We start from the raw sequence: 19,237 nt of genomic DNA, 5'->3' as shown, positions 1-19,237 counted from the left end.
GGACAGTCTGGATGCACCAATCACCAGTACTAGTGCTCTGTAACGTGGCTCTAGGCATGGGATTGACAATGTGGTTGTCATCTGGAGAAGAGCCGACTTTGGTATTCGTGTTTACCTGACAATCATACATAAAACATAGAGCGGTAGAACAAAACACAGGGTGCAATGAGGGGAGAAGACGACGAATGAGTTTCCCAACTAGTACCCAAAAGTGCCAGTCAGAACCTCCAGACAACCTTATACGCCTTCTCATGCTAGTCGCATCTCGCGGCTCCCGAATGTAAAACCGAATCATCAAATCATAAAAAGCGTCGTCTCGAGCAATTCCTCCTCATACAAGCACGCCTGCCTCGCAGAGAAAGGTAGCCATTTAGTCCTCCTCTTGCTCTCTTCACTTCTTAGCGAGCTCGCCGACAACGCCAACGGCGTACATACAGACAGCTGTCGCCGCACCGACGCTCAGTGCCCAGGTGATGCGATCTCTGAATCTGCGTCTACCATGCCTCCCATACCCTTGCTCACGTCTTCTCTCTTTCCAACGCCTAGAACCTGAAAACACTGGCTCCTCACGTCTGATGCGCCTGTGTCTATAGCGCTCAACGTCGGGTCCACCGTGGACAGGGATCTCAACCGTGACCGTCTCTCCAGGTGCAGGTTGTGATGGTTCAGGTGGGAAGATAGGGTCGTGATTGACAAATCCAGTAGGCGATGCGAAGCGACCTGTCGGCAGCTCTTCGTAAGGAATACGTCTAGTGATGTTTGGGTCGACTGGGTTGATGATAGACTCAGCTTCGGAAGACGAATCTTGGTCACCTCTGTCGACTTTGCGTAATACCAACCAGTCTCGGCTGGCATTAATGACCTGGTAACCATCCTTCTGTAGTTCTGCAAAGTGAGGAATGAAACGAGCTGGTTGATACAGGCGTGACAAAGCGCTCGAGATTGAGATTGGCGTGTCACTGTTTGCATAGTTCGAGGGGGTCGTTGTAATCGATATAGCTTCCTTGTGTACGTCGTAAGCAACAACTTTGTACACCGCTGGCTCGGCCCATTTGATGTTGGAACTTGGCGGTTTGGTCAGTCGCGTCGATGCCTCCTCGAGAGGAGTGCCATCATCGATCATTGTCCGCGTGCTTTCCAGATCCTGTGGGGGACGGTTGTCCTCTGAAGGTCGGGCCGGCTCTGTCCGGTCATGTGTTGGCTCTTCGATGTTGACTACATTATCCTGAAGACTTGCGAAATGCTGCGATTGTTCATGCTCGACAGTGATAGGTCCGTACTGGTTCTCGTAGATGCCCCTGATCTCCTGAACCAGTGCACGATCATTCGTTCTTTGTTGTGCCTTTTGGATATCTTCAGAAAAATTGTCCGAGGCCGATTGCTTATACCAGCGTCCGGTGTTGCAGAACTTACCGACGTTGCTGCAGATATCGCCCTCTCCTCGCATGCCTTCCAGTTCCTGTTCCTTCTCAAAAGAGTTCTGCATACCCATGCGCGCTCGAGAGTCGCCATCTTCATGAGCCTGCATTTGTGGTTTCTGCGTTTGTATTTCAGTATCGAGTTGGACTTGAGCCGAATTGGTACGCACTAGTTTGAGCTCATCTTCCAACGATCTCCGTTTGTTGGCTTCCGCTTCGATCTGCTCTTGTCTGAAAAGGACCTGTAGGCCGATCGGCATAGTGGCATAGCCGCCATCGATGGGCGGCTCCTCCGGTTGCGTCATCGCTGGTTGCTGCTTCTCTTCACTGAATGCAGTCTGCAGACCAATAGGCTTTTTCGAGTACCCATCATCGTGTTCGCCTTCGATTGATCGATCTTCGAGTTCTTTGGCAAGTGCACCTTCGATCTCCTGGGTATAAAGTGTTTGCATACCAATAGGGTTCGTGGAGTATCCATCATCGTGTGCTTTACGCTTGAGACGTTCGTTCAGCTCTTGTTCCAGTGTGCCAGCGTCTTCCATCTCGTAGAGGTTCTGCATGCCGGTAGGAGCAGTGGAGTATCCATCATCGTGTTCTTGGCGTAGCTCTTTCTCACCCAGTTCCAGCTCAAGAAACTTGGAGTCTTCCTCGCCATAGGCGGTCTGCATGCCGGTCGGTGTAGTGGAGTAGCCGTCGTCTACTTCGAGGCGCTCTTCTTTCTTCTCGAGTTCGCGCTCCAGTGTGCCATCGGCCTCTTTCTCATACAGCGTCTGCATACCAATTGGTGCTGTACCATAGCCATCATCGACGACGGGATTCGATGGTCTATCGAGTGCAGCAAGCTCCTCTTCAAGGGTTTGAGTAGACCCTTTGTTGGAGTTCTCCATCTCATACTGCGTCTGCATACCCGTCGGTAGTGGTTCATAACCATCATCGATGTCCTGCACAGCTGGAGTATTCAGATCATTCATCTCCTGCTCCAGTGACTTCTTCTCGCCGTGCTCCGAGGCTTCCTTTTCGGTCATGAAGGCGGTCTGTAGACCTTGCGGAGAGTCATTCCATCCTGATTCGAAGAACGCGAGTCTTTCGCTGTCGTCTTCGTCCTCTGGTTTGATAAGTGTAGACGAGTGAGCTTTGCGCTCCAGGATCTGGATCTGTGCCCTTAGAGCTTCAAGAGACTTTCGGGCCGCGACAAGCTCCTCATGTTCAGAATCAAAATTCTGTGTCTTGTGATTGTAGTCTTCCTCTAACGTTGCAAGCTGCTGTGTGCGAGTAGCCAGATCTTGCTGGATTGGCTTCATGGTCTTACCCATCGAGGCACGCACATCAGAGGCAGTAAGGAAATCAATGTCGTCTTTGGGAAGCGTGGAAAGAATAGATGTCTTCTGATACGATCCTGAAGACGAAATGTCACTCGATGATGGGGACGCTTCGACAGTTGTATCGACCATTCGACCGGAGATGGGATCATACGCAGCCCGTCTTGTTTGGTTCGTTGCTGAATCCCAAGATGTATATGAAGCGCTTACTTCGGGTCCGGCACCATTGCGCTGTGATGATTGCATGCGGAAGGATGCAGATGCTGAATGTGATTGCCGCCCAGCACTCGTTCGAGCATTTGATTCTGAAGGTGTCTCATTCGATACAGGGGTTTGCCAGGCCATTTCTTGCTTGAGATAGTCTGGCATAGGGCGATCCCAGAAAGGGCTGATACGCTTGCCGAACATGGCCAAGTACGGCTCTTTGGATTGTGTTGCGTCAACGACACGTCGCAGCTTTTCTAGTCGCTGCTTTCCGCCTTCTCTAGTCGACGACTTGGTCTCGCTGCAATTCTCACTTTGCACGCAGAATGGACTCCATCTAACGTTGCTAGAGCGTTTTCTCTGCTCTTGAAACTGGAGTGCTTTCTTGGTGAGTTTCGCCTTGGTATTGATGCTCCTCCGTCGCATCAATCGATCTTGTTCGGGGTCTACAGGCTTGAGCCAATCACCTTGCTTGTGACACCAGCTCCATGAGTACTCGCGGATCTGAGGGGATATCGAGGCCGCAGCTACTGGTGTGCACTTGCTAGGTGAGCGAAGAATAGGCCTCAAGCCCTGGACCTGCCTGAGCTGAGGTTGTAGCATGTTTGTCTGACTGAATAGTGTAAGCGGACTCGCACATGCGATGGGACGTAGAGGACAACGAAAGGTAATATGGGCACAATACAGACGCCTAGTACCCGCTGCATCCACTAAAAGGGCCGGAGAGCCGGATAAAAGGCAGTAGATAAGGTACTGTGAGGGGTGAACACCGCCAATAGTCACAGTAATCACCACACTCATTTGGCTGAATCTTGAAAGCCGTCCAACGTGAACGTTTGCACAGATATGCTATCATACAAAGTGCATCTCGCCAGAAAAGAGAATGATTGATATGGAAAAATGATCACTTACTTTGAGGTAATTATACAAGGTATTATTCCGGTACTTTATCAATTGCTCGAACCCTTCACAGCTCGATGCCTGCGGTTATAAGTGCTGTTGGGGGAAGAGAGAGAGGGTCGCAGAGGAAGGAGACAATCTGACCAAACACCAGTGCGGGGAAAGAGCCACCAATCCCAGTCTAGGTTCGGCAGCTCCGCAGTACTCCACATCCGGCTGTGCACAGGCCGTATGAGGGACCTTAGTGAGGGATGTCTTGTGCCCCAAGTGATCCAATGACGTCCGGGAATATGGGATGAGGATGAGGCCGCACGCCGCACCTCCCGACCTCCGTCACTGCCTCAGTCATAAGGTACTGACGGGAGCCTCTGGTCCACGCTGATTGAACCGTGCCATCCTTCTGACTTTGATCATCAGCTGATAGATCTGGTGAGCTTTGCAAACAAATAGGCCCATACAGTTCACAGTTTATCAAGCTGCTGCTATGCTGTGGGCTGCCCCTCATGGTTCCCTGGAGTGCGATTTCACCCGAGCGCCCCCTCACTTGCCCGCACTCAGTCGCTTACCTTACCTTACCTTCTCGCATGCAAATAGCCGTGCTTTCGCGCTTGCCTTACTGCCGATGTCCACGGCGGTCATGTGTGCACCTAGTAACAGCTGATATTGAGTTGGAGAAGCCTGTATGAAACATGCAATTAAGGAAGCATTGGCATTTGCATCATTGATCATCCCCATCTCCAATCTCATAAAGTACGGAGGATAATTAATGGAAATTGAAATGAGAATCTTTCATTCAGCAGTACTGAGATCTCTCGTGTTGTATACATGTACTCTAACATGACCCTGCCCGTTTCCAGTGATCCCTAGGAAATGTACACGAATTTTACATTATAAATCATGGTTCATCAGTAAGCTTGGTAGTTTGCTTGGTCTCTCCCGCAGAAGCTTCGAGCGCCTCGATTCCATCTTGGGTGATCGTGACTGCTCCTGCTCTAACAAGAGCCTGCTGAAGATCATCGAGTAGATCGCCGATGTCTTCAATGCCGATGCAGAGGCGAATGATATCCTCTGGAAGCGCTCGCTCCTTCCTGGTGGCTGGATCAATGCTGGCGTGACTCATGCGGCAGGGCATACTGATCAAGCTGTTGACGCAGCCAAAGGAGACCGAGATACCGAAGAGTCTCGCTGCCTGCACGATCCTCTCCGACGTGGCAATTGAGCCAGTCTCGAAAGAAAGCACCGCACCTGCTCCGCGAGCCTGAGACCAGTGCAGAGTGTATTGCGGGTGAGACTTCAAGCCGGGATAGCGGACCTTGAATCCATGCCCTTCGAGGAAAGAAGCAATCGCCATTGCGTTCTGCTGTTGCTTCTCCATACGAATGGCCAAGGTCTTGACTCCACGGAGTAGCAGCCACGAGTCGAAGGGGCTCAAGCCGCATCCCGATGCATTGATGGGGAAGTAAAGCTTCTCGCCCAGATCCGGGCTGTTTGTCGCGATGACTCCAGCCATGACGTCGTGGTGACCAGAGAGGTACTTGGTGCCGCTCTCGTACACGACGTCTGCTCCAAGATCGAGCGGGTTCTGCAGGTAGGGCGACAGCATGGTGTTGTCAACAACCACGATGGCGTTGGGGTTGGCCTTGTGAGACAGAGCAGACAAAGTCTGGATGTCGACAATCTTCATCAGTGGGTTGGTAGGGGTCTCGAGCAGCACCATTGCCGTCTTTTCGGAAAGAGCGGCAGCGACAGTCTCGGGTGTGGTTGTGTCGACGTGGTGGACGATGATGCCTCCGTGCGTGCCGAGGAACTTCAAGAGACGGTTGCTGCCACCGTAGAGATCGTCACCGGTGACAACCTCGTCACCAGGCTTCAGAAGACGAGTGATGACGTCTAAGGCAGCCATACCACTCGACACGACCAGCGCGCGATGGGCGTTCATGATCTTGGCCATGTGCCTCTCAAGGTGGGTTCTGGTGGGGTTGCCACTGCGAGTGTAGTCATACGAGTTTCCTTCTCCTTTGAAGGTCGCAGACTGGTATATGGGCATCGAGCTGGCATTGTATTGATCCCCAGCGTCTGTGTAGACGAGCTCGGTCGCGAGGCTGTATTTCTTCTCACTGCTGGGCGAGCTGGAGGCGGGCGAAGGTGGCATTTCGTGGCCGTCAAGGTCCAGGTGCTTGTTGAATGCTTTTTCGAGAGACATGATGATGCGAACGAGTTTTTTACCGAGGGCTTCAGACCTCGTTTTGGAGAATTGGTGTTTGGCTTGGAGTGTATTGTGTTGTAAGGAAGATCGAGAGCTGTCGCAGTCATCCCAGATTGTGGGAATGAAGTCTCATCATCCCGACTTCGGCAGTCAGAAATGACCGACGCCAAGAGCAACATTGGACTAGACCCTTCAGAATTGCCGTGGAACCGTTCGCCTTCCGCTGACGATATCCTCGACGAATACCTTATTGTGTCAGAGTCCCTTGAACATGGCGAGGCAATTGTAGCGAGATGTTGTCGTTGTGGATACTAGCCATGTGTAATCGATGCCTTTTTCGGAGTGCCAAAAGATCATGCATTCACATAGTACTACACAAACGCTTCTCCAGAACGACCACGATGGCCTATCGGATCGGGCGTCCCACACTGATAGGGATCGAATTTTCGTATAGCTTGCGTCAATTCACGAGGATGGTAGGGTCCCTTGCTACCTTACTTTACACCCTTTTGATTATTGATTTACTCCGTACGCACAATGGGTTTCGCGAAGGACTGTCTCAATAGACCACCTCATATCAGCTTGTCAGACTCGCAGTGCCTGTAGATCAAGCTCTCCACGATTTCATTAGTAGGCACCTGCACGTTGCACCTGATGGTCACGGCGGTCTATACTTGAAGGTTCTCCACACAAGCAGCGTAGGGGGTACTGAATCGTCATCTACAGCTCAAGGAGCCAGAATGAGCTTCCGATCATATGGGTGGCTTGTTTGAGATGACAGAATTCATATGCACGGTTGACACTGGAAGATGAATAAGGCACCATCATGATAGGAACTATGGTACAGTGAGCAGAGCAACGGCGGCACCATCTCGCAAAGATGCACTCGGTATCCTCGAGATAAACTGGACATTCAGGTCTGGGATGAGGGATGATTCATGTGACATGGCATCACATTAGATGACCCGACACCGAACACGCACTCTTGCCGCCAGACAGACAATGACTAAAGACGTGCAAAGCATCAAAGTGTTGTCGAGTCTCTAGTAAAAGATGAATTGCAGAATATGCGCATTATACTTCAATTGTCCTGAGCAACAGTGAAATTGCATCTTGCCAATTGAGAAGATAGATTGCGCCACAAGTGGCAGTTTTGATGTCGCAATTCTGAAGATTACCTACTTTTTGTTGAACGTAAGCCAGGAGAAGGATGTCTCGCAGGCTGAATCGATAAGCTCTCTACGATGGGACAGGGGTGAAGTCGGATACTATTCGGGTTCTGACAACACCGCCACTGTACCTTGTGTCCTTAGCAGATGAGACAGATGGAAATCTGCAACCATTGAAGACCTCACAAGCATCGCAATTTGGAGTGTTTCAGGGACAAATGTGATGGCACTCCTATACCCTCGCCGTTAGCATTCAGGCCCCCATCATTTCAAAGCACAAGTAAAAGCCGTTTTTGTAACGTCCTCGCTTGTTCTTCCATCGTGAAATTGCAGGACTTTGCAGGACTGACCGAGAGTAGTGTTCCCAATGCTATGGAGCTCCAACGTCGTGCGATAAAGGGATTTTAGCACGTGTATGCCGTTGCGTCTTCAGCTACACGTTTTGGCTTCTTGTCGCTGAGCTTGCTTGGAAGTATCCAGATGTAGAACTGGTCGTACCTTATCGATAGTGTGGATCGTATGGCATGTAGTGAGTGTTCTGCTTTATTGGGGTTCAAGATACATGTGGTTCACAATACTCGTTCTGCGTTGGCTCACTAGTATTTCTCAAGTCCAATGTCGCTATTCAGTCCGCATCGATATTCGGCATTCTTCGTAATAACAACTGATCGGCCCATGCAAGGGTTCGGGTTCTGACAACACGCACAACGCGTCAAGAACATACTGAAGACTACCATACCTATTGGCAGACCACGCTGTGTTGTTGCTTTGTCTACCTATAGATTGCCATGCCTCTGATAAAGCAGTGTGGCTGAGAATTGTTATGTCCGGAAAGTCAAGACCGTGTCATTGTAGCCCGTCTCAGTGCAGGATGGCAGACAAGATAGCCCAGGATTTTTGATGTGAAGTACATGCCTCAGCTGCTTGGAAGTACCTACACGACTTCTCCATCTTGTCTATACTAATGTATGCATACGATCACATGACTACTTCCAAGAGTACTTGTACCATCATTTAGGTGATCTTGCATAGGGTCTGCTGGTCAGGTACTTACCTCCTTAGCGAAGCTGGTGCATAACTTAGCATGACAAGTCACAACGCGTTCTTGAATACACGAGGAGGTAGTTTGGGACTGACCCTAGGCAGCATGATGGCGGAGACACATGTAAGGGGGCCAGGATATTTTCCATCATGCCCTTAGTACGAGTTTCGCAAGTTTGACCCATGCTTGGAGCTCCTATGAGACCCATCGTGACATTGTACGGTATACTGTACTACTTCTGCAGCACCAGTTGTTCACCCTTATCTAAACAGTCCCAGCAAGCTGTCAAACGTTTTTCTCTCGGGAGAAGGCTCTACTATGGCACAACGTGACAGGAGTCGGTCCCCTTGTGTAGGGAGTGTCGATCTCCCTATCGCCATCTATCAAGTCCGCTGCATATACCGTTGGCGAACTATGCAAGTTCGTTGTCGTCACCTGGAAAGCGATTGGTACGTGTTGGAGTCGGAGAGATCGTGGAGGCTCACGATGCTGTGCTACCTGAAACTTTACTTGTCGCTACTGCTCTGTCATAATCTGTACAAGGTTTTTCTGGTTTAACTCTACTTAAAGGTTATACAGAGATGAACAGTGACATTATAGAGTAAGGTAGCACGCCATGAACGCATCAGAGCTACGGTACCATCCGCAGCTCTCCGTCGCTATTACTGGCCAATAGCCCATGACTTGCTCCTCCAGGGTTTAAGGTATAGTACCTGGTCACATCAGCAATGCAGCTGTAGGAGCGAGTGTACTGTACTTTGCCTTGGTATATATTCGTTTGATTATAGTACCCCGTACTTTTTTTACGGGTACGGCAAGTGGAGCTGGACATGCACAAGTCTTAGATCGTGTGAGCTAGACTTTGCGCTAAAGAGTTCTAACGCTTGCGACCAATTTCCACCAAGAATGACCACAGGCCTCGGAAGCTTTTCTTTTGTGAAAATCATGGGAAATCATGGATCGCCTATCTGGAGGCCCTGAGTCTAAAGCGATAAGTCCCAAAAAATACCCGGAACCGCCGTTGGCTGTCTGTTTGCCCCCGAGTAACGCCTTCTCTCATCCCTTAAACGCCTTCGAAGGAGGTCGAATAACACCGACGAATTTATGGATCCACTGAGGTCGAAGATGGACATGCCGATGCCATACATCCGTGATCATTACCAACACTCCGAGTGCGGATGTCAAGCCATGCGGCTCCTCGTGCTCGTAATGATGACAAAGTCATGCCATCACGCTATACAGGTCCGGTTATAATTAGTGCTCGTATCTCTACTCTGCGCCAAACTCATAAGAGGGGGCCTTGAGGGGTCCACGACCAGACCCACGTCAAATCCTTTCGAGGTTAGCTGCACAGTAGCCTCGGAGCGAGGCTGGATCGCGTGGGAGCAGACACCGCCCACGTGCAATGGTAGGCAGAGGTATGTGAGAGACTTTCGACTGTTTTGATTTCGAGCGTACATTTCCACATTCTTCAATTTCAAGAAAGCGCTGGACTCTCGCGTTACGGGGCACTTATAGAGAGCTAGGGGTTACTCCAGACGTCTACACGCCCGCTGATCCATACAACGGCCATGCGGTCGGCCTAGTAGTCAGAGTTGTCATGGAACAAGTCAACGCCTTCAACCGTTTTATTTGAATTTGCCAAGCGGACTGGCTCGTACTTTACCTGACTTGACCTCCGGTACCATTCCTATTCGACTTTTGGTCCAAGGATCTATTATTAAGTGCTGTGCATCCCAATCTATCTTCGGATCCGCCTATCCAGCATTTCATGTTCCCTGACTGCGTACAAAACCAATCCATATATCGAGAGGAGCCGCGCGTCTGACAGTCTTTTCCCTGTAACCAATCAACCAACCATCGCGTCGAGGAAAGCCTTAGTACCTGTACAAGCAACTCAAACACGTCAATCCACGCTCGCTACCCCATGTTCGCCCAAACCATTCTCGCAGCTGCCCTTGCAGCCTCCTCCGCCTTTGTGGCAGCCCTACCCGCCAATGCACAGCAAGCAGCAGCAGTAGCTGGTGGTGCTGTCGAGGCACCGTCCAGCATGACTTATACTGTCGTCAGTCCTGATGGTTCATGTGGTGGTGTCACAGGGTACACATGTGAGGGATCTGCATTTGGCAACTGCTGCAGCATTTCAGGATTCTGGTGAGTCTTTCTTTTTCAATTGCTCAATACACAACATGACTAACACATCTTGTCAGTGGAGCAACGGATGCCTTCTGCGGCGCAGACTGTTTCTCAAAAGCCGGACTCTGCAGCCCCAGGCCATCAACGCCCAAGAAGAAGAAGGGTGGCGACAAGCCCGAGGTGGCCGCCAAGAAAGACGAACTCGACATGAGCAAGATCGAGAGTCTGAGCCAAAAGGAACTCGACCTGCTCATCAGCAAGAACAAGGCCGTCGTGCCAGCCGACGCGCCTTCACCCGTCGTCACTCCGCCTCAGGTCGCCGTGCACACGCCGTGGAAACCGACTCCCTTCCGCGATGCCAACTACAAGCCATCGTACATCATCGACAACGGCGAGCGCGCCCCCAACCAAGTCTGGAACTAGCCATACACGCATATCAGAAAGAGAAAAGACTGAACCAATCTTTTTTTTCTTTGTGATCAACGAATTTCTCACGTCGTCCCGAATCAATCGGAAAACAAAAGATGAATATTATCAGATCATCCGAGGATTTTTACATTGCTTTAATGCATTCATGAGCGAACAGACTTGGGGGTGTGTGTTGGACCAGAGGACAGGCGGGATTGTCCCACCATCCTTGGGGGTTTTGGTTTTTTTTAAAACCTTTCACATTTCTTGCATTTCCCCCCCCCTTTTTTTCCAAAATTATTATTTAGCACGGTGTTAATGGCGCATCCATGATGCAACTTCTTTTACTTTTTTTACGTTTTTATACTCTACAAGTGGTGGAGAGAGGGGGAAGAAGAAGAAGAAGAGATAGGGGATATTCACTTGTTATTCTTCGGCATTTTTTGGTTTCTTATCAGAGCGCAGCTTGCTTGCTTGCATGTAGCATATACCAGCTTGCATCAGTGTTTCCGCCTCGCATTTCGGCATTCGCATTTCGGCACATGCATCAGGAAGGAAGGAAGATGGAAGAGAGGAGAGGAAAGAAGACAAGGACCGCGAGTACCTATTCATACACATAGACAAAGCTAGATTAATCAGAGCTACTACCTTCCAAAAGCCAACTTTTTCTTTTTTCGTGTTTCTGCAGTCTGGGCTGTTATACTATCGAGTTCAGTTCCATGGCAGAATGATGCGTCAAAGGTGCTCTTCTAGGCGAGGAGGTGGGATCGTACGGTGCACAGCATCAACACGTGCTCTGCTCTATGTGGAGGGTTTCGATATAGTGGGGAAAGCCAGGGTACTGCAAGAGTCCGGGATTTGATGAAGAGTAAAAGGTGGAAGGAGGGTATCTATTTTATACTCGTACAACTATCTGAATTACGATTCTAGTGGGGAAAACGAGGGCAGGAAGGATGAGGAGCTTCTTGAAGAGGAGGTTCTTGAAGTAGAGGGAGGTCTTGAGAAAGCGGGTGGGGGAAGAAAAGAGAGATGTATGCGATACTATGTTGTTCGCAATGCCTCGATATGATAAGAAGAGAAGAGGAGAGCAGAGACGGAATTGTTATGATGGATACGCTCGCTATGTCGCGACGGTAGAAGTGGGGTCTTTCTTCGGAGCTTCTGCTTCTTCGTCTGCTACTTTGGCGGTTTCTTCTTCTTCTTTGGTGTCGTGGTCGCGTTCGGATGCCTTGCTCGAGTCTTCCGTTTCTGTTCCTTTCGCTTCATCGTGCTCTTCTGGACTTGCTTTTGATAATGTCTTCTCTTCTTCCGCTGTCTGCTGGTCTGATGATGCACTTGTTGTTGTGCTTTTCTCTATTTCCGGTTCTGCTTCTTCTGATAGTGCTGTCGTTGTAGATGAGCTTTCGGGTTCAGATTCAGCGATGGTCTTCGCAGTTGTCGACTCTACAGGTTCTGGCTCAGGCTCTGGAGGGTCTTCTTCTTCTGGCGAGTTCGCTGCTTCTGACACCAAAGGCTCGATAGTCGTCGCTTCTGGTGACTCGTTGTCCTTTTCCGCGCCATGTGAGGTTGTCGGCTCTTCTTCCTTCTCGTCGGCTTTTTCTTGGCTTGATGATCCACCTTGTGTATGCTCATGCGGAAGGTCTCCCGACTCCAGCTCGCTCTTCTCCGCGCTCCCTTCTGTAGTGTCCCGGGCAGGGTCTTCCGAATCGTCGTATGTAGGTGGGTGTTCGCCCAAGAGCTCCGACATGTCGTCGTGGATCTCCGTAATGTCTGAATGCTCTGATTCGTCATCTGCGTGTGCCGCGTCGAGACCTTCATCGTCGACCAGCAACTCCACCGTGCCGGTCCTGTCAGCCTCGTGCTCGGGCGACATGACGGGCTCGTCTTCGTCTTCTTCTACTTCCTCGTGGATGATTGTGGAGAGCGAGACGGATCGATCGGGGATGGCGCTCATGGTGTGCTTGTGTCTTTTTGTGGTGTTTGAAGGGGTGTCTTCGGCGGGCGTTGGTCGGACAGTGTCTCGTCGCATCAGAGTGGGCAGCTCGGTAAGATCTTGCGCTGCCACGGGGGTCGTGTCGATTCCCTCGGCTTCGGGGGGAATGGTGTAGTTGTCCTCCTGGATCAAAGAGTATTCATCGCAGACGAGCTTGAAGAACAGATACAGACCGGTCTTTGTCTCGACGCGCCAGAAAGCATCTCTGTGGCTGAACCAGGCATGCGCGAAGATGCGGTAGACTCGTCTGAAGACCTCGGTCATCTTGCGCACCTGCATCTGCGCCGAAGCCGACTCCGTGCCGAGCGACAGACGACTGGGGAACAGCTTTGTCGAGGTCAGCGAAGTGGCGCACCAGTCCAGAGTGTGGCAGCAATAGTCGATGGCGCAGCAACTCTTGGGCGGTTCGTGGGCGGCACACAGATACTGCCACTCGGATGCGCGCATCTCGGGACATGTCGTCGCCGAACACGCCGGCTCGTCTGAGAAGAGTCCGATGACCATGGCGTTGGCCTTTTGGGTGAGGAATCGACACAATTCGTAGAGCCAGATGCCTTTGTCCACACCCGGGGGAGGAGCGGCCAGCGCTCTTGCCGTTTCTCTGTCTATGGGAACTTCCGAATCCGGCGCGTCGTCAGGATGGGTGTATGAGTTGTGTAAAGCTCTGAGATGTTCAGTCAATTGGAATGCAGAGTCGATGTCTGACAGTTGGACAAGAGGCGGCCCCGAATGCATGTCTTCTGCTCTGCTGCCTGGTCGGATGCGTCGCATGGCTGCCTGGTCGTTAAGGAGGCTGAGCTGCCCTTCGAGTTTCCCATGATCGTCTCCTGACAGCGCCGCTGGTGATATTTGATCTTCTGCTATCGGAGGAGGACTCGGCAGCCTGGGCGAGCTGGACGGCGCTTGTTCGGCCATGCTTGGTTATATGATGAACGTTGATATGTTGTAGTCGCGATCATAGAACAAGGTGGTTTACTTGTAGGTCATGTAAATACCAAGTCATATATGTTTCACCCCGACTTCGGGAAACTCCAGCCGGACCCTTGACGGCAATTACTTCCCGCCCTAAGGTATGCATTCCTAGACTTAACCCTTCGCTTTCTTGATTGATATTACCCTTGTCTCCGTGAATCAAAAGAACTCCAAGAAATAATGGACATCGACGACGAGCCTCCCATGCTGGTCGAGGCCGGCGAGCAGACCGATGCTCCCGAGAATCTCAGCGCTGATGTCAAAGACGTGAGCCTCACCAAAGTTCCCATTACGATAATTACTGGTAAGCCGTGATTGTTCGCCACAGATCTTGGACATATATGAGCCATTGAAAGATCCACATAAGATGGCACCACTCTGCATCGTACTTTGATCTAACATGTGAATCCAGGTTACCTTGGTGCTGGCAAGACGACTTTGATGAATTACATCCTCAATGAAAGACACGGCAAGAAGATTGCCGTCATCCTGAACGGTGGGTACTAATCCACTTCTTGGCGTCCACTCGTCACTGATTGACATTCTCCTAACAGCATCACCATGAGCAGAATTCGGCGATTCAGCAGACATTGAAAAAAGCTTGACGGTGAGCAAAGAAGGCGAACAGGTAGAAGAATGGCTCGAGCTGGCCAATGGGTGTCTCTGTTGCACCGTAAAGTGAGTCTCACGAGAAACCATGATATGCTTGTCTGACTTTACCACAGAGATACGGGCGTGGTGGCCATCGAGTCTCTGATGGAGCGTAGTGGAGCATTTGACTACATCCTTCTCGAGACGACCGGCTTGGCAGATCCTGGTAACCTGGCGCCGTTGTTCTGGATTGATGAGGGACTTGGAAGCTCCATCTACCTCGACGGCATTGTGACACTCGTCGACGCCAGAAATATCATTCGGAGCTTGTCTGATTCAGATGCGACTACGGGACAAGGATCTACGCCACCCGAAAAGTCTGAACAGACACATGAGCATGCCGGGCCGCATCTGAGCGTGGCGCATCTACAGATTTCACATGCGGACGTCATCGTAATCAACAAAGCTGATCTGGTCAGCGAGACGGAGCTCGAACAAGTCAAAGCACGGATCAGGTCCATCAACATGCTGGCTAAGATTCACGTCACCGAGCACAGCAAGGTGCCCGCGCTGGAAGGGGTTCTGTTAGACTTACATGCGTATGACCGAGTGGACGTGGATGCGCTAGAGTTTGCCAGCAAAGGCCACAGCCACTTAGACCCAGTGAGTTGACATGTGAAACCTCACACGTCTAGCCGGCTAACACATGACAGTCCATATCGACGACAACGCTGAGTCTTCCTCCACTCTCTGACTCGGAAATGGAAAAGCTCGACGAGTGGCTCCGATCGCTGTTGTGGGCGCGGCTGTGGATTGACCACCCAGACAACGCCACCCAAGAAGTAGCCTCGACACCATCACTGCGGCCGGAGATCCACAGGACCAAAGGCCGCTTGATCACAAGAGCCGGCAGTGTGAAAATGCTGCAGGGAGTGAGAGAGATTTTCGAATTCATCGACTCTGAGCTAAGTGAAGGTGAAGAGGTGAAGGAGAGCAAGATTGTGCTTATCGGGCGTAACCTGGACAAAGACGCATTGCAGGAAAGCTTGACACAAAGCGTGCTTGGGAGATGTACTCTGGATAAGATGAAGAATGCCACAAGAATAATATAATAAAGACAAACGTTTAGGTAGTCTAGTACAGTAAGAGTGCAGTTCAAGCTCGGGCCATATTTATGCATTTGAAGCTTCCCCCAAACTTGACAATAATAATATTCAACAATGGGAAGGAACATTGACGCGCTTTGCTTGGCGGGACTTTGTCGCGACTTTCGCAGTTGCAAGTAACGATTCCAGACAATCCATCTCTTCCATCTCTCTTTGCTCTCCGCACACCATCCCTCCCTCTCTTCGACGACACGACAATGGTGCCCTCAACACCAGCTCGTCGGGGGATTGGCGCCTTTCCACAAACCCCAGCGCCAGTGGCACGAACACAGCAGCCCCAACCTCCTGCTCCTCTTCCCTCACACGCACCCGGCGCGAGTCAATCGAACCAATCGTCCATCGACCTGGCGTCGAGGAGCATAAACGAGGCGCTGATCAACGAGCTGCGATACCCAGAGCTGGATGGATACGTCGGACAGGGCATTTCCTCGGAATATGAGCTCCCACAGACACCAGCTTGGAAGCCGTTCGCTGTTGGGAAACACTACAACATCCCCGAGGCCGTCATCGAACAGGCCAACCTGGCTCAGGTGTCGACGACGCTGAGTCTGTTTGCAGAGATCCAGCACGCCGCCGTCATTGTCGACAACTCGCTGTATCTGTGGAACTACACGGAGCCGACGCCAGAGTTGATCGGATACGAAGAGCAGGGAAACGCAATCACAGCCGTCAAGCTGGTCAAGCCGCGGGCAGGAGTCTTCGTGCCGTCCATCACACATGTCCTCGTTGTCGCCACGGTGGCAGAGGTCATTCTCATCGGCGTCTCTGCCCAGAGCACTCCGAGCGGCACGACGACCATTTCCCTCTACTCGACACGCATGTCGGTGCCCGTCAAGGGTCTCGCCGTGCATTTCATCGAGGGCTCGCCCAAGACTGGCCGTATCTTCTTTGCCGGACGGGGGAGTGAAGACGTGTACGAATTGACATATCAGCAGGAAGAGCGCTGGTTCTCTCCGCGCACCTCGAAAATCTGCCACACCAGCAGAGGAACAGCTTCTGCCGTCGTCGCTCTTCTGCCTGCTGTCTTTTCTGCTCAACCGCCCCTGGAGCACACGGTCCAGCTCGAGATTGACGACACGCGCGACTTGTTATACGCTCTCTCTTCCACCTCCACCATACGCGTCTACCATCTAAAGCAAGGCAATGTGCTGACGCCCGCTCTGACGCGCACCTACGCCAACCTCCAGGCTTCCATTGCGCACATGGTTCCTCGGAATACAGACCTGTTCGGCAGGGAATCTCGCCTTGTCTCCATCAGCCCCATCCCTTCGACCGAATCCTCGCGACTGAGTCTCCAAGCTCTGACCAACACTGGTTGTCGCATCTTCCTGAGCACGACGACTGCTACCTTCTACAACTCCAATGCCTCATCCGCTCCTTCGAGTATGCAGGTCCATCACATTCGATTTCCTCCCAAGGATCCCTCGTCGCCAGACCACGCTCCGCAGGCGCAGTCCTCGCAAGTCATCGCCTACCCCGCTCTCGCTCCACAGCTCGATCCTAATTCCCGTTATTTGTTCCCTGCCAAGGGCGGCGCGCGATACCCCCCGGGCTTCTCTGTATGCATCGTCGAAAACAGAGTGGAGCCTGCGAGAGACAGGGTCTTTCTTTCCGCTCCCGATTCTGGCAGGATAAGACTGCCGCTCGAGACGACGCAGACCACAAAATTCCCCGAGTTCGGCCAGTGGATTGAGCTGGGTTATCCCTCACAAGGTGTCGGCCAAGTCAGCCCTCCGTTTGGCGCTGCTTCTGTGCCGCAAGGCTTTGCAAACGAACTCGCCGTCCAATTTGATCACAGCCCCACGGAGATCGCCATTCTCACTAGTACTGGAGTGCAGACCGTCCGCAGAAGGAGGCTTGTCGATGTCTTCGCCGCAGCGATCCGAGGTGGTGGAGACAAGGAGGGAAGAGAGGGAGAAATCCGGAGGTTCGCCCGCATGTACGGCAGGACTGAGACCGCAGCCACTGCTCTGGCCGTCGCGTGTGGACAAGGTTCAGAAGTCGGCACCGACAACAGAGTCGCGAACATCACCGATCCGGACGTCATCGATTTTGCCCGAGCGACGTTCATCGAGCATGGAGGAAAACCCATGCTCAACGAGAACTCGGTGCTCGACAACAACACGCCTGCCATCGAGAATGTGAGACCCTCCCCTCGCCATGAAGGCATGTCTTGGTACATTGCCCGAGTTGTGCGATCCATCTGGAAGGCGCCCATTGTGACGGAAGCGTTGTCGCCGACCGGCGGCTTGGCTGTACTATCTACGATCCCTCTGTCAAAACTCCACCGGATCCAGCGCGCGTTGACTTCTCTCCAAGAGTTTTTGGAGAAAAACAAGAGCTCGATCGAGGGCCTGGCGGGACCCGAGTCACTGGGTCGAGTTTCCACGAAGCAGGAAGAGGTTGCACTCCAGGGCGAGCACCGAGCGATGACTTCACTTCTCCAGCTCACCTCGAGCATCATCGAGGGCATTGCCTTTGTGCTTGTTCTTTTCGACGAGCGTGTCGACGAGGTTCTCTTGTCGCTACCCGACAACTCGAGACAACGTGCGAGACAGCTCAGCTACCAAGGTCTCTTCTGCACCTCGGATGGCAGAAACCTGGCCAAGGAGCTCGTCAAGGCCATTGTCAACCGCAACATCGCAAACGGTTCCAACGTGGATCAGGTCGCAGAGGCGCTGCGTAGGAGATGCGGCAGCTTCTGTAGTGCCGACGATGTTGTAATCTTCAAGGCGCAAGAGCAAGTCAAGAGAGCCTCCGAAGCCGGTCCCAGCACCGAGTCTGGAAGGATGCTGCTCAACGAGAGTTTGCGCCTGTTCCGAAAAGTCGCCGCCGCATTGTCCATGGAGCAGCTCGATTGGGCCATCACGCAGTACATCTCGATGGCTTTCTACGCCGGCGCTGTTCTCTTGTCGCTCGACGTTGCCCACGAGTCCGATCGTGCTAACAGAGCTTTGTCTTGGATACGGGACAACTCGCCAGAGGACGACCCTCGCAAGCCCGCCTTTGAGAGCAGAAAGCGTTGCTACGAACTCATTCACAATGTCATCATGGCCGTGGACGAGTCTGGCAATCAAAGCCCTGATCAGACGGATGGACACCTGACCGTCACCGCACAACGACGAATCGAGGCCTACGACGTCATTGACAACTCGGACGACGAGGTCTTCCAGACGGATCTTTACGACTGGTACATGAGCCAAGGCTGGAACGAGAGACTTCTCGAGATCAGCTCACCGTACGTGGTCAGCTACCTACGCAGACGCATGGACAAAGACCCTGCACACGCAAATTTGCTGTGGAGATACTACGCACATCACCACAACTATCTCGAAGCTGCTTCGGTGCAATTGTTACTGGCCAAAGGCGGCTTCGCCTTGGATTTGGAGACGCGCATTGGACACCTGAGCCGAGCCAGGACCAACGCGTCCATACGTACCACATCTCTGCTGGACGCACAGCAGTCACGACAACAATTACTTCGTGAGATTACCGATCTCCTTGACGTCGCAAACATCCAGGATGATATCCTGCAGCGCATGAAGGCAGAGCCGAGGCTCAGCGCCGAACGCCGACCTCAGGTCTTGGCTTCTCTCGACGGCGAGATCCTGCCTCTCGACGAGCTTTTCAACCAGTACGCTGATCAAGCCGGCTACTACGACATCTGCATTCTCATCTACAACGTCGCCGACCACCGTAACCCTGCCGATATC

The 19,237-nt window shown here is 52.0% G+C and overlaps 5 protein-coding genes across 5 annotated transcripts; 2 read left to right on the top strand and 3 right to left on the bottom strand.

Moving 5' to 3' along the window:
* Positions 1-391: 391 nt before the first annotated feature.
* Positions 392-3,544, bottom strand: AAFC00_002455 (uncharacterized protein; the record flags this gene model as incomplete). Its single annotated transcript, XM_069341769.1, has 2 exons — positions 392-1,537; positions 1,589-3,544. The coding sequence occupies 2 exons, from the start codon at positions 3,542-3,544 to the stop codon at positions 392-394; spliced, it is 3,102 nt and encodes a 1,033-aa protein (XP_069198278.1).
* Positions 3,545-4,736: 1,192 nt separating this feature from the next.
* Positions 4,737-6,044, bottom strand: AAFC00_002454 (uncharacterized protein; the record flags this gene model as incomplete). The annotated part of the gene is made up of 1 exon (XM_069341767.1): positions 4,737-6,044. One exon carries the CDS (start codon positions 6,042-6,044, stop codon positions 4,737-4,739), a length of 1,308 nt encoding a protein of 435 aa, XP_069198277.1.
* A 4,141-nt stretch (positions 6,045-10,185) lies between these two features.
* AAFC00_002453 (uncharacterized protein) lies at positions 10,186-10,817 on the top strand (the record flags this gene model as incomplete). The annotated part of the gene is made up of 2 exons (XM_069341766.1): positions 10,186-10,412; positions 10,469-10,817. 2 exons carry the CDS (start codon positions 10,186-10,188, stop codon positions 10,815-10,817), a joined length of 576 nt encoding a protein of 191 aa, XP_069198276.1.
* Positions 10,818-11,922: 1,105 nt separating this feature from the next.
* On the bottom strand, positions 11,923-13,710 carry AAFC00_002452 (uncharacterized protein; the record flags this gene model as incomplete). Its single annotated transcript, XM_069341765.1, has 1 exon — positions 11,923-13,710. One exon carries the CDS (start codon positions 13,708-13,710, stop codon positions 11,923-11,925), a length of 1,788 nt encoding a protein of 595 aa, XP_069198275.1.
* Positions 13,711-13,947: 237 nt separating this feature from the next.
* Positions 13,948-15,470, top strand: AAFC00_002451 (uncharacterized protein; the record flags this gene model as incomplete). The annotated part of the gene is made up of 5 exons (XM_069341764.1): positions 13,948-14,071; positions 14,180-14,263; positions 14,337-14,445; positions 14,493-15,021; positions 15,072-15,470. 5 exons carry the CDS (start codon positions 13,948-13,950, stop codon positions 15,468-15,470), a joined length of 1,245 nt encoding a protein of 414 aa, XP_069198274.1.
* Between the last annotated feature and the right edge of the window lie 3,767 nt (positions 15,471-19,237).

This window comes from Neodothiora populina (genome assembly GCF_041146345.1).
Source record: "Neodothiora populina strain CPC 39397 chromosome Unknown canker_contig_15, whole genome shotgun sequence".
Classification (NCBI taxonomy): Eukaryota; Fungi; Ascomycota; class Dothideomycetes; order Dothideales; family Dothioraceae; genus Neodothiora; species Neodothiora populina.
The sequence above is the reverse complement of the archived record's forward strand: the minus strand, read 5'-3'. Positions and strand labels throughout refer to the sequence as shown.